Below are 15,293 nucleotides of genomic sequence, written 5' to 3'. Positions count from 1 at the left end.
AAATAAACACGATAACTACAAATTCAAATGTTACACTATACCAATACACAAAAAAAAAAAATGTTTTTAAGTTTGAATATACAGGCGTTATAATATATATGTATATATGTATATAGTAGTAATATATACTAAGAATATTATTTTAAAAGTTTTTATTACATTAATTAAATACCACTACGATATTTCCTTAGTAAATCGAATAGGGTCTATAAAATAATAATGTCTAAATTTAAAACCACAGCACAGTTTTAAAGCTGTTTTGAATTTCTTTAAAAAAAAAAAAAAATAATAATAATAATAATAATAATAATAATTGTTTACACATAGTGAAAGAAATTCATACACTGATCGTCATTAAAAATAACAAAAAAAAAACTAACAAAATGTCAATTAGAATAAAAAACCTAATAAAAATTAATAACTTTTTAACATTATTTTCATATATTTATAAATATTATATAATGGAAATAATAATGAACAATTTTACTTACACTGTCGAAATATTAATAAACCTTTACACATCAGTCTTGCTATGAAATATATAACTTTTTTTACGTTTTCTTTACACTGCCAATATTAAATTGTTAGTAGTTAACCCCATACAAATTTACGTAGGAATAATAAATTAAAATACAGATAGACAAAGTAAAAATTCTAACCGTTGTAAAGTCATAGATAGAGTAAACAGGCTGTGTTTTTTCATTTTATTTATATACGTGTATTCTACTTAAAACTTCAAAATAAGTTTATGTCATAAATCATTTATACTGAACATAATATGTTTACCATGCATAATATATTGCATGTTAACATTTCTACAATAATCTAACTATTATTTTATTAGTTATACACATATATTAAAAAAAAATTATAATAATAGACGAAAAATTATAACTAAAAATAAATCTAAAAATATAAATCAAAATATATTTATATAATATTATCATATTAGTACTAAACTAGTGTAAATAGATTACGAGAGGATTAAAGGGGATGTCCGAAATATTTTTCATTTATATATATTATTATTATTATTATATTTAATATTATTAATTATTTATTATAACAGCTATTCCAAATATTATTATAAGAAACATTACAAGTCTAATTTTAAATGGGGGAAAAAATCAGTATCTATGCTTTATCAATGAATTAGTTACTTGAGAATTCGATGAGAGACATTTGTTTTATGATTATAATATACTAAGTGCGTCTCGAGAAAAAACTATCTGATCACAATCTATCAATGTGTATGATGGAACGAGATGGCATTTCACACATAAATACAGCCCCATTCATTTATAAAAAATAAAATATTAATGAGGTGTTTATGGTTCTAATAATTAAAGGTTGCGTGTAATATACTCGAAGAATTACAAATATAAATTGCATAGGTGGTTAAATTTTTAGAAATATAATATTAACATATATAAAAATGTGTATTTTAATAATTTTGAATGCAAAAATTGTATTATCCGTTATTAATGGAATTTATATTTTAAATAATGATTGCGTATAATTAAATGAGTATAAACAAAAATGTAAATGTATAAAACTGCGATATCTTTTAAAAATGGAAAGTCATAAGACAAAGGTTACAGTCAAGACAACAGTTTTATTTCGATAAATTTGCGATAGGCGCAATTACTGGTAAACAACATTATACTGGTTACCTATGTTTGTTGGAGCAAAATTTACAATTTAAAGTTTATAGATGGGTACAGGTCCATTATATTAGAAAAAAAAAAGTTTAATTACACAATATACTAAAAATTAGCAGTCTTATTTTTTTTTTATTTTTTAGATGTTTTATACATATTATAACCAAAACATAAAAATAAAATATTAATTTTAAAATGTTTAATTTTTCTAGCCCGTTATCGGAGCTTAAAAGCGTTATTTGTGTTTGTTTTAAATGTTTAATACATAAATTGGAAAGAAAAGAAAACTTTTTATAATTTATCACTTGAGAAAAAAGATTATGTTCACATTTCTTCATTATGTACATATTATCAGGAACATCGTAGTCTAACTTATGCGTCTATGAGAAACACGTTTTGAGTTTTATAAAATTATATAAAATAATTAGTTATTACGAATGACAGGATAATTTTTGTATGTATATATATAAAAACATAAATTTATATACACATATTTATCACCAATTTTTTTTTCAGTACGGATAGAATAATAATAAAAATAAAAAATAATTGTGTACCCAAAACTGGTAGGATTTAGCTTACAGATTTTTCATATACAACATAAACATAATGGCTTTCACAGATTTAAAAATATGCAATTTTATACATTTATATATATATATATATAATAATAATAAAAAAAAAACAAGCATTGCTGATTAAATGTGTACATTATATAATTTCTTTATACAGCGTATATATATAAAAAAAAATTACAGGAATGAATTACTTTCGATTTATAGGTTTATATGCATAATATTTATATAGAGAAAGAAACTTGATTTTATATTACAGAAAAACAAACAAAACTTCACTATCAAAATCTAATTTAAACCCTGTTTAAAAATTAAATGAAATACTATATAAAAAAAAAAATTATACAAAATATTATACACAATCATTTGTTAAGTTAAAAAAAAATGTATTTAATAAGATGACCCGATTTTATTTTTTGTACACTATAATATAATTGGAAGCAAAATATACACGAACGCTGTATAAGAAATTCGCTAAGGTCACAAAATGGGGTGCTAATTGTTTTTAATATACATACCTTGTAAACGTCACCATATTAGAACTTGTTAAAAAAAAATTGTCGTATTTGCCATATTGTATTCAAAGTGTAATTAATATTAAGATATATTAAAGCCCCACACTAATAAGCTAATTAGTAATTATTATTTTTTTTTGTTTCTAACAAATAATAATAATAATAATAAAAAAAAAAACATCCAAATCCACGTATTGCTAACTAAATTTGGATACTAATCTTTTTAACGCACAAAAATTAAGTTAACCCACTAACTTTGAATAATAATAATATAGTAATTTAAAAAAAAAAAGAAAAAAATTAGAACTGAATTTGGATTCAAAATACTAATTAAGGGATACAATGATAAAAAAAAAAAAAATTGTAGTAGAAAATATAGAACTGTTTAAAGCACTCCATTTGTTGGAGGTCCAATAGGTCCCAATTCAGATACAGGCACAGACTGTTGGTTGCTCTTCATGAAGTACTTTTCCAATTTCGAAATAATATGCTTGCCGTATGTGTACTTGCGCAGAGATGCAAAATGGGGACGGATTTTGTGCATAAGCACCTTACGTTGAGAAGATTCGCATACATCTAACATTTTTTGCACTACATAATTGGCATATTGATCTTTCATCATTACATGTAAAGCACTAGATGGTGAGAAAAAAACAATTTAATAATAACTCAAATGTATCCACAATTTATATAGCTACTCACTTGTCGTTGAAACCGCAAACCTCTTCTATAAGCATAGATCGTTCACTACGTGTAGCGTGCGTTACACATTTCTCCACAACGTTTGATGCAAACTTATGCTGGGACAGTGTCAACACCTTTCCGCGAACAGAGCATATTAATTTAGATTTGTCCTCTTGTTTACCATGTTCTGTGAAATGAAATTACAATTGAATAATTTAATACATGACCCTAAGAAAGTGCACCCAGAAGAGCAGTTATATATTAATACAAATTGTACTCTTTAAAAGAGAACAAGATGATATTAACACAAACCTACCTAGTACATGTTGAATTACATAGTTTCCATACTGATCTTGTATCAATTGTTCAACGTGTTGATGCATTTCGTCAAGAATCGGTGCTGTTTGTTCAGATGTACAATGTTCGAGTATACGCTGAATGACTCTGCATCCGTATGGGTGTGTTGATAATGTTAAAACCTGGATAAATAAAATGTAAGTAGTTAGATATTAGTAAAGACCATATTTTTCTTCTAATGCTTATATTGACATTTGCAATTTAAAATCACTTACTTGTCCTTGGAAAGCATTGATGATGAATTGCAGAGCGTGTGGATCAACGCATTCGATGCACTTTTGTACTACGTGATTACCGTTTTGGTCTTTAACGCATTTCAGGACATGGCCATCAAGTTCGCGTACAATTTCCACTTGTTGTTCTCCACCCACGCTCTCCAACGCCTTCTGGATAACCCTGCAGCCATACATTTGCAACGCCAACGGTAATACATGTCCACGTACCTATTTAACGCACAGTACAACAAGTCAAGGTCATATTAGAACGTTGAAATATAATATAATATGCAGTAACGACATACCTTCTGCGCTAATGTAGATTTCTGTTCGGGCGTGCCAAACTCGAAGAACTTTTGAATGACATAGTTGCCAAATACGTCGGTCATCAAGCTGTATGCCGCGGCCAATATCTCTGAGAACACCAACTGCTTCTCGGGCGTGGAAGCCCTCTCCAACTTCTGCTGTATAAATCTGGAGCCATGTTGGTCTTGGGAAAACTCGACAATATGATTGGTGAGGTCTCGTAGTTGAAGACTAGGGTAACGATTGTTCCTGCCACAGTGCAGGAGAATTCGATTGATTACAATTAACTGATCAGATTTATGCCGCCCCAAATTGAGAGATGAGCCACACAAGTTAAGCGAATAACTAATACAAGCCAAGCCCGTCCTTACACCTCAATCTTGCACTGAATGAGATAAATATTTAATCCAGTTTTAATTAAAAATTTTTATTTTTAATATTTAAATAAAAAAATCACGTACGAAAGGTATTATTGAGTAAATTAAGTAATTTAAGTAATCGGTTTCATTGATTTAAATCTTTTGGACCATATACTAAATTAAATGCATCATAAAATTACATTACTCACACCAAGTCTCACCCTCCCACCTTATTCAGTGAGCTCATCCCCAAAATTGCAGTAGACTAGACGTTGTTCTTAGGAAGGTAACCTACCTGAAGTCTTCCAAGAGCCTGCTGCGGCCGGACGGTTTTGAGTCCAACGTTATGGAGGAACCGCCCAACGATGAAGCACTGCCACGGACGCCACCCATTTTGTTGAACAAGGAATTCGTATTGTTTGGATTTGCCGCTGTGCTAAACATGGCTCCGTTGGCGGCTAGACCACCCATAGCATAATCTGTTGCATAAATAAAATACAATTAATATAAATATTGACATGAGCAATCAATGTTATTTTGTGTATATAACATACCACTGGCTCTAAACTTGGACATGGCTTCAGCACCCGGTGCAGCGTTCATCAGGCCTCTGTTGGCGTTATTGGCCGAACTCATGAGGCCCATCTGTAAATTGGACGCGGAGCCCATAGCTGGTGGAGGGGTTAGAGATCCCGAAGCGAGACCCAAAGGGCTTTGGGACGCTGTATGGTATAGACAGAGGAGAATTTGTATTAGTCACACGACCAATAAATAGATGAATACGAAAAACAAAATAAAATATTGGTAAATACCCAGTGTGTTGTACTGCGGCCACTTATGACGGGCGTAATCCATGGACGGTGAAAAAGCAGACGTGTTACGGTCAAAGGAATCGCGTCTGCCAGCATTTCCGGAACCTAAACCAAGACTGACGTTGACATCGTGTACGCCTGCTGTCGAAAACACACACGGGAAAAAAACAGCCCCGTAAGTATTGTTGCTTTTAGAATACATACTTATATAGTTATATTTGTAGGTAGGTAGTATATATGCGACAATAAAACATAACAATTAGCCGCAAAAGCAGTGGTGTCATTTACACTGCAGTTTTAACTGTCGGGTAAACGTATTGTTCACGTACCTCATACGCGGTTAATCTACAGTTTAAACCGAAACAATAACTAGACGTCTATTATAATACAATATTATAAATTTAAAAAAACAAAAAAGTTAAAAAAATGTTAACGTTGTTTTTATTATCCGAGCGTAAAATGATAATTAATATAATATAATACGCGTATACAGGGTGGGCGCACCGTGGTATTTACTCGTGTTAGGTGTACATAATATTAGATATTACTTTGGGGCTGTCCGGGGAAACGCTATTACAACGCCCACAGTGTATAGGTATGTATATTATAATAATAACAATAATAATAATAAAGCTGCGAATCTAAATCCACGGGAACCGAATAACAATTGTGCTTAAAGCATATCGTGTTTTTACGTTAAAATTTATGATCCTACTACTCAGGTTTAATTTAATCGACCCCTGAAACTTTAAGACGGGATGATAATAGTAATAAATTTCACCGGTGGTATAGTTGTTGCAAGTGCGTTTTCTTCACCCTCACGTCATGGCGTAGGGGTGGTTAACAAGCACATCCATCTTGATCGTGTTGTCACTATACTTCCGTTTTAATTAACCCGTCGGCCGAAGATTTAAATGGCCACGTGCACGTTACACGGCAGCAACGGTTATTCTGCTAATTATGTATACACATAATAATACGACTACCAACGGGTATACTTAGTAGGTAACAAATCTATCAATCCGCGAACACGAGATAACAATACGGTGGAACGTCAAAGGTAATAATAATACAGACTAAAATAAAAAATCGTAATAGAGAAACAATACAACGAAGTATAAGCAGTGTATATATTGGTATGGCTGCAGGTTAAATTGTGTAGTTGGGTTAGAAACGTGGATGGCGTTGACCTCTAAAAGCACCAAAAATAGTATTAAAATGGTACTCCATTTCTTCGTTGAAACTACACGGGTGTACACAATAGAAATGGAAAACGAAGAGACTGCAGCATAAGTGTTATACACTGGATGGGCGGGGGTAGAAGAGAGCAGGAAAACTCTATAGTTCTCTCTGGCCGAGAGGTAGCAATTCACACAACGGTATGGGCTATACCAGCAGTTTGACCAGTATTTTATTTATCGATACCATGAGTGTATAGAATATAAAGGCTTAAGAGGACGCCACACCACTCGTAATTCGGTTGTAAAAACTGTTTCGCGCGGGACAACTTTTCTCGCATTATAATTTTAATAGAATAAACAAAATTTTACTACATATAGAGGACAATTTTATCTATGTCGTAGCGTTTTTATTATTTGGATAACATAAATACGTTTAAAGTTATAGGTTTGAGAACATTTGACTTTTTTGTATTTTTCAAATGATTGTTAAAAATTATTGGGTAGTGCTATCAAAAAAAAAACGACGCTACGACACAGATAATTTTCTTCTTAGTAAGGATTTACAATTTTGGTAATTCTAATGTTAATATTGAGGGAGTAATGTTGTCCCGCGCAAAACAATTTTTAGCATATGGAATTATTGTAAAATAATTTTTCTAATTATTATCGAATTATTCCCTGGTGGCGTAAAACGACAAAACGCGGCTTCCCCCACTCCATTCAAGCACTCGCGTTTTTCGTCATCGGCCGGCACCGGGCAGCCGCGCGACAAATTGTGACAAAAATAAACATTTCCGATAATCAGAAGTCGATAGACATACTATTATTATCTTGAATAATGAATATAGACCATATCTAAACTTATTTATAAGCTACACTTGATTATGTCGTCGACCGTCGTAGTCACCATATGACAGAATACGCTGTGGAATTACTATATTATATTACGATACCTATTATAATTTAGCAATATCAGAAAGGCCTTTATATTAATTACTCATTATATAAATTGTATTTAATTTTTATGCTGTTGTATCTAACCATATTTTTTTTCGTGCCAAAATTGTATTAACCATTGTTAACATAATGTCACCAAAAAAAATTCGCGTCATCCAAAAGAAAGGAGCCCGATCGGGTAAGACTTCTTTAAAAAAAAAAATGAAAAAAGTTCGTAATGGGGTTCGTAAGGATGTGCAGTAAGTACTTTTAAATATAAGCTTCAAAATAAAAATACATTATTTCATGTCCTATTTTGTGACTTTTTGTAAGTAAAATATTATGTTATTTTGTAGAACATAATATGTTAAATTATAACTATACAGGTATATATAATAGTTTTATTATTTTATGAATATTACTTGATTTATATGCATATGTTCATATATTTTATATTGATGTGAGTCTCGTATAAATTTGCAAAAATATTTACGATTTACATTTTTTTACCGTTCAAAAAATTGAGTGATCACTTTATTTGTATACTTCTATATTTTTATCGAGATTTTAGAATTATAATACAAATCAATATTTTATAAAATTATATTGATTGATAATATGTTTTTAATTTGTAACATTTTATTAATTATTTTTATTTAAACACATAATAGAAAACTATAATTATTAATTATTATTTTTAATAAAGGGATTAAATACTAATGCTTTATTTTATATTTGTCTTGCCTTCTTTACATAATTTTGTAAAAAAAAAATAAATAGGTACACTATAAATTTAATTTTAATAAAAATTTACTAATTTTACCGTATTTTACCTAACAAATTACCAAAAAATTTTTTTACGTAAAATACTTATCACTTATATTTTATAATACAAAATAAAATAATATATTATATAAGGTATTATTATTACTTAATTTTTTCCTATTTATATCAACAATGTAGGTATCTGCTATTTAATTGTAATAAAATATTTTAGATTCTGAGTGAAACGATGAATGTATTGATTTTACAATGATGTGTGTTTTTTTTTTTATTTTTTTATTTATTTTTTATTTTTTTTTTATTTTTTTTTTTTTGTGTCTGTCATCACGTTTTAGGACAGTAAAAGTGCTTGGATTTTCGACTTCAGTAGCTTTTCTGATAGGAAAGTGAATCTAGTTGGTACTTTGGGGGGTCAAAAGTAAAAATTTTCCAATAGTTTTCACAAGCGCCGGGAAAAACAACATAAAAATTAAGGAAAAACGGAAATTTTTACGCAAAATCGGTTTTTGACAAATTCGAATTTGGTTTTTGGTGTAACTTTAAAACAAATGACTGTAGGAACATGAAATTTTTACTGGCTATTTATATATGCCTTTTCTATACACGATAACATTTTCAAAATATTTTGATTTATTTTGAACTGTTTAGGGACATTTTCATTTTCCATTTTTTTTTAGATTTTTTTCTAGAAATATCAATAAAATTTTATTCGTTGGTCAAAAAAGCTTGAAAATTTAATAGAAGGCTCCTAGTAAATTGTTCCGAAGGCAGATGAAAAATATTAAAAATCGTTAGTCACAGTTTTTTTTTTATAAGCATTTAAAGTTCAAAAATTGACAAAATATGGAAAAATCACGAAAATTAGCAAATTATTTTGAAAGAATTCGTAAAAATTTTCTTTTTAAATCTAAGATTTAAAAATGTAATACAAGATTCCTTATAAGATTATCTACCTTTATCAAAAAAAAAATTTCTATAAGAAAGTATAGGTACTATTATAGGTCAATTTTTTTTTACCGATTTCTAATACCATAGATACGTATGTAATATGTTTTAAACCTAGACTGACATACCGTCTCCACTCAGAATCGTTTTTCTTATACAATGATATTATATCATTGAATTCAAATTTAAAATCATCCATTATACAGTGACCTACTTGTAACCTACTGTACATGCAGAAGAGCGACATCCACTTACCCACCTTTTTTACAGTGTATTACCACTTTTACCTAATGATTAAAAATTAAATTATATTTTTGTATTGCATATATTTGCTATAATATACATCTTATACTTTTTGTTTATAAAAATTTAAATAAAATTAATAATTAATTATTACTGCAAAATTAAAATCAAGTACCTACCTATTTATGTTTGTATTCAATTTTTGAATTACTTGACTGGGTGTAATAGTGTACCTAAATAATTAGTTATTACGAGTAAATAATAATTTATGCAAAGTTAAAAAAAATATACAAAAAATGGTATTCAAAAGTGACTATATATGTTATGAAATAATTTTTCAACATTTTTTTTTGATTTTATATTTATTTAGAAATGAAGATTTAATTAATGAATTAAATAATGTAATTCCGTCTTCTAATGCAGAAAATATGATTTTGAATTATAACTCAACAATTGTTTACAATAAGTATGCATATTTGTATTTCCTTTAGATTATATTTTAATCTATCAATTTTTTTTTAATGCAGTGTTTTAGTACACGATTTAAATCTTGATGAAACGTCTGTATCGTCTGTAGTGAATACATTATCATCGGATATAAAGTAAATATTAAAACCAAGTTAAATTATGAATATATTGAATAACTTTGTTATTTTATGAAGTAATTTAGATGCAACATTGATTTTTCCTGAATATAAGGCCTCATGTTCTCGATTAGAGTGAGCAAAGATTTAATACTATTTTTCTTATAAGTACTATAAGTATTTACAAATAAATTAATATGGGCATAATAATAGTGTATAATATAATTAACAATTATTGTAGAGACAACAATATTTCTGACCATAACCTAAGTGTTATGTATACTGCATCTGAAGATAGTTTATCATCGGAAAATACTACAACTGCCGAGTAAGTGTGTACAAAAAAACTAGTGTTATGCAATTTAATTTAATTTTAATTTTTTACTAGAACTTATAATATACTGTAAAACATTTATTCAACTATGTTATTTTTTGTTTTTTTTTTTTTTGAATTCACAGACCTTTAACAGGCCGAAGAATTATTGATATTTTTCACTTTATCAATCAAATCCAAAAGGTACACAGTGGTGGGTTCGGTTGTTCATTTATTGACATGGAGTATCAGAAAGAAACATTTGTAGGATTTCAGTCGATTTTAACATTCAAATGTAAAGTGTGTAACATCAAAAGTAAACTTTATACAGAAAATCCTAAAACAGTACAAGTCCCAATTAATAAAGCAACTGTTCACGGCTGTCAAGCAATCGGTATTGGTCACACACAGCTGTCTGAATTGTTTTCATTTCTTGAAATCCCATCGTTATCGATTAGTGGTTATACGAAAGTACAAGAAAACGTAGCTGATATTGTGCATGCAACAGCATGGGATGAAATAAAAAAAGCTGGTGAGGAAGAAAAAAAAATGGCGTTGGAGTGTGGTGATATAGACGTAGATGGCACACCAGTCATCACAGTTGTTGCAGATGGGCAGTGGTCTAAACGCAGCTATCGGACAAAATACGACGCCTTATCCGGAGCAGTAAGTAGGCTAGAGTTTGCATATTTTTTATTAATCATTAAAACATAACTTATTGATATATAAATTTGTTTTAAAGAAATACAGTCATACTGCATATGTAATTAAAACTGTAGTTTTGTTTGTATGTTTAATTTTTTTTTACCTTTAGTACATATTTTGGTAATATATCTAATATAGTATATATAGTTTGGTAATAATGATAATTAAACCAAATCTTATTTATTTCATTTAGGCTACGATAATTGGTTTTAAATCTAAAAAAGTGCTTTTCGTTGGAATACGCAATAAATATTGTTGTATTTGCCAAAAATCGAAAAATAGTAAAAAAGTCGCACCTGATCATCAATGCTTCCTCAATTGGAAAAAGTCCTCAACAAGTATGGAGGCCGATGGCGTGGTTGAAGGATTTATGAAAAGCGAGGAAATGCATGGATTAAAGTATAATTGTTTAATAGGTAAAAAAATTAAAAAAAAATACTTGGTAAAATAAAAAAATTGTGGCATTTAAAAACGTAATAGGTGATGGGGACAGCAGTGTGACTAAACGCTTAAATGAAATTCAGCCGTACGGTCCCAATTTTCACATAAGAAAAATTGAGTGCCGAAATCATTTGATGCGAAACTATGCCACCAAACTTACAGTGATTGCTAGAAACACAAAATACCCACTTCGTGTTCGAAAATATATTCTATCGAATATTTTACGATTTAGAGGTGATATCACAAAAGCAGTTATACATTGGAGAAATATAATTGGAGTAACGAAATTAGAAAAGATAAAAGGTATTTTGTGGAAAATATTTTACAATTTATTATAAATTGAATGATTTTTAATTTGTAGGTATTCAAAGAGATGTTGCTAACGCCCCATACCATCGACTTGGTCAGCATCTAAAGTGTGATTCTTATTTTTGTAATGGATCGAAAAATAATGATTTAAACTTAGTGCCAGAGGCTGAAAGCTCTGGAATGATGAATGAAATAAAAAACTATGTATCAAGACTTGTTTTAAATTCCGAAAGTTTGTTAGAAAATAAAAATAACAACATGTGCGAACAATTTAATTCTTTAATAAACAAACACATAGCCGGTAAAAGATTAAATTTTTCGAGTAAAAGAAGCTATAATACTAGGGTAGAAGCAGCCGTAGTTTCATTTAACTCTAAACAGTATCTAAGAAAAATACACAAAAAGATCTCCAACTGTAGTCCAGGTGTGTTGTAGTAAAAAGTTTTAAAATTTTGAAAAAGGTATCTACATTAAAAATAATTATTTTGTTTTATAGGAAAATTTGGGAAAAGATTCATAAAAAATTATGAACGAATAAGAACCAACACATTAAAAAGAAGACAGTTATTCCCAGAAGCTAGAAAAACTAAAATTATTTGTACTGACGGTCCAGATGCTGACTATGGTTTGGCAGAGCCGCTAACAAACCAATATTCACCACAAGATTTTGAAAAAAAAAAAAAAGAATTCCTTACATCCTTAGAGAATGCAGATATTAAAAAAATTGAAGATGATACTAGAAATCAAAGTGAAAGTGAGAAGTGGTACTATGAACGCAAAAAACGAATTACTGCCTCTAGATTCGGACAAGTTTGTAAAATGCGTTCTAGTACCAGTTGTAAAAACACCGTGTACAATATACTTTATGCTGGAAATGTCCAATCTAAATATTTACAATACGGCAGAGATACGGAGCCTATCGCTCGTAAAAAAGCAGAATGTATAATTGGCGAAAAAATACAAATTTGTGGTTTGATAGTGGATCCTGATGAGCCATACTTAGCAGCAAGTCCAGGTAAAATATTTGAATATTAGGTATTATATTATATTATTTATGTTTTATAATTTAATTTACGTATACAATTTAAAATATATCGGGTCTAATATTATATAGATGGCTTGATTGGTAAAACGGCAATTATTGAAATTAAATGTCCATATATTGCAAAAGACACTTCAAGTGCAATAGATGCTATTAACAAAAAATTAGTAAGTCATGTTGTTTACATATTATTATAATCATTGCGTATACTTTAAGCCTGTAGTTTTACAATTTCATTTTTTTAAACTTTATAGTTGCCATATTGTAACATAGTAGATAATTGTACAAAACTTAAAAAAGATAATATTTATTATTATCAAGTAATGGGCCAGTTGCATATTACCCGCAGAAAATTATGCTATTTTGTAATATATACCAGTAATTGGATTACGGTAGAAAAAATTTATTATGAACCAGAATTTTGGACTTCTAATATGGCAGAAAAATTAAAAATGTAATTTATTATCTGACCTAACTTAATAATATTTTAAGTAAGTACATTTTTAATTTGTTTATAATTTTAGGTTTTATATGGATTGTATGCTACCTGAAATAATTCAACCACTTTATCCAATAAGAATGTTGAAGTCCGATATCAAAGAGCCTGAGCGTATTATTAAAATTATGACCACAACTAATAATAATTTTAAAAAAATGTGACCTTTATTCTCATCAGTTATTCTATAATATTTTTAATAAATGTGAAACGTGTTTTTAAAAATATATTACCATTTCAGATTTTATTTAGAATGTTTACTGCCAGAAATTGTCGATCCACTATATGGAAAACGATTTTTGAAAAGTGATATTAGAGAGCCTGACCAGTGACCACATTAAACACCAAATTAATAAAAAATAAAAATATACCTATATTAGTTTCATGTATGATATAATAGTGTTAACATTATAATTGACAAATGATTACCAATAGGCAATACTGTATTTTTTATTTAATTTAATTTGAATATTTAATAACTCAATAGCATATATAGTACCAACGGTAATCGTATCTTTGTAGAGAAAGGTAGAATCTTAAAAATAATAATAGATAGCTTTGATACGGGCTACTGTATCATCTTTAAGAAGTACCCAAAAACTGTAATTTAAAACGTATACCTACCTATGTAGTAGCAGTATAACGTAAAATCATATATTCAATAATTAAATTACTAAAAACTAATACCTATTTAGATATTTAGGTAGGTAATATTAGTTTAGGATACTGTTATAAAGTAGATATTATTTACTGTATTGTTTATATTTTGTATGGAGTAAGCATCTAATAATGCAATAATTATAAGCTGAGTCGCCGAGAAGGTATGCGCGAATATTACGGCGGAAACGCGTCATAATATAAGGTGTTTACATTTTATATTTACGCGATCAGACACAGTCGAAGGTTGAGGAAATAATAAACATCGCTCCCGAATGAGCACAATCGTCCGCCGGTCGCCGACAACGAGTATTGGGCGTGGCTTAAACGCCGCGTGCTTGCGCATCGTGAAAACACTTAACAGCGCGTTCTCTCGGCCGTTCTATTCGTTTCGCTTTAGGTGTAGCGTCCTCTTAACAGAATTATTAGATACTTACACATTTATGTTGAATATATTGTGTTTTCATTCGACAAATTGTTTACAAATACTATGCGTAATATATATTATACATGGGTGATGTCAACAGTTTGATAGTGTCGAAATTGTTTTTAAAAACGTGATACATATACAATCAATTATTATACGCCATGCTAGTTAGTAGGTAACCCTGTAACAGCATATCTGTGTGCGAATCCGTCATGTTAACAGGTGGGAAAATAATGTAATAAGAACGCATTGTATGTGTATAGTCGTTCAACGCACACGCTATATACGTGTAGTAACTACCTACCTATACATATATATATTATTTAATTTAATTATAACATAGGTACATATTACACAAAACAAAACGTCATATTAAAAAAAAACCTACTCGTGTGAGAAATCGTGTCACTCAAATATGTATAATCGGGTATTAATATTAAAACGATAACGGGCGGGGCGGGGCGGAGAGAAAACAACGACGTGTGAAAACCTGCACTCGAGTCCCTTTATTTTACCGACGTCGACGGCAGGGTAGGGTATAATAGCAGTTGTAGTAGTGGTCGTGGTTAGCGTGTAAGAGTGGGGATCGGTTAAGTGCGGTATGGTATTATTATTATTAAACGCAAAAGTGCGTACAACATAAACGCGTGTAAGAGTAGTATTTGTAGATCGTGTAGAGGCGTTTGGATCCTTCGGGAAATCCTTTGGTGTAGTGTGTACCAACCAAAGTCGGGCGGCGGCACATAT

General features: G+C 29.5%; 2 protein-coding genes across 12 annotated transcripts in view; one reads left to right on the top strand and one right to left on the bottom strand.

Annotated features, from left to right (window-relative positions):
* Positions 1 to 273: 273 nt before the first annotated feature.
* The window catches only part of LOC132937928 (maternal protein pumilio), a 115,347-nt gene continuing 100,327 nt past the window's right edge, over positions 274 to 15,293 (bottom strand). For 7 of the 10 annotated variants that reach the window (XM_061004546.1, XM_061004545.1, XM_061004550.1 and 4 more), the window contains 8 exons: positions 5,485 to 5,625; positions 5,227 to 5,394; positions 4,968 to 5,151; positions 4,313 to 4,562; positions 4,008 to 4,235; positions 3,752 to 3,914; positions 3,454 to 3,622; positions 274 to 3,386 (listed from right to left, as the gene is read on the bottom strand). In XM_061004546.1, the coding sequence (XP_060860529.1) occupies positions 3,137 to 3,386; positions 3,454 to 3,622; positions 3,752 to 3,914; positions 4,008 to 4,235; positions 4,313 to 4,562; positions 4,968 to 5,151; positions 5,227 to 5,394; positions 5,485 to 5,625 (1,553 nt within the window). In that variant the 3' untranslated portion in view covers positions 274 to 3,136. The remainder of the gene's footprint in view (positions 3,387 to 3,453; positions 3,623 to 3,751; positions 3,915 to 4,007; positions 4,236 to 4,312; positions 4,563 to 4,967; positions 5,152 to 5,226; positions 5,395 to 5,484; positions 5,626 to 15,293) is intronic. The other 3 variants (XM_061004549.1, XM_061004554.1, XM_061004551.1) reach the window with 2 other exon arrangements.
* LOC132937929 (uncharacterized) lies at positions 6,913 to 14,687 on the top strand. 2 transcript variants are annotated; one of them, XM_061004556.1, is made up of 10 exons: positions 6,913 to 7,861; positions 9,943 to 10,038; positions 10,100 to 11,135; positions 11,368 to 11,590; positions 11,655 to 11,918; positions 11,977 to 12,348; positions 12,421 to 12,939; positions 13,039 to 13,133; positions 13,221 to 13,420; positions 13,491 to 14,687. In XM_061004556.1, the coding sequence occupies exons 3-10, from the start codon at positions 10,710 to 10,712 to the stop codon at positions 13,624 to 13,626; spliced, it is 2,235 nt and encodes a 744-aa protein (XP_060860539.1). In that variant the 5' UTR covers positions 6,913 to 7,861; positions 9,943 to 10,038; positions 10,100 to 10,709; the 3' UTR covers positions 13,627 to 14,687. The 2 variants fall into 2 exon arrangements, with proteins under 2 accessions (XP_060860539.1, XP_060860540.1); XM_061004557.1 differs by lacking the exon at positions 6,913 to 7,861 and having other exon boundaries at positions 8,878 to 10,038; positions 10,100 to 10,174; positions 10,235 to 11,135.

Source organism: Metopolophium dirhodum, chromosome 2 (genome assembly GCF_019925205.1).
Source record: "Metopolophium dirhodum isolate CAU chromosome 2, ASM1992520v1, whole genome shotgun sequence".
Lineage (NCBI taxonomy): Eukaryota > Metazoa > Arthropoda > Insecta > Hemiptera > Aphididae > Metopolophium > Metopolophium dirhodum.
Note: the sequence above shows the minus strand (reverse complement) of the source record. Positions and strands in the feature narration are given on the sequence as shown.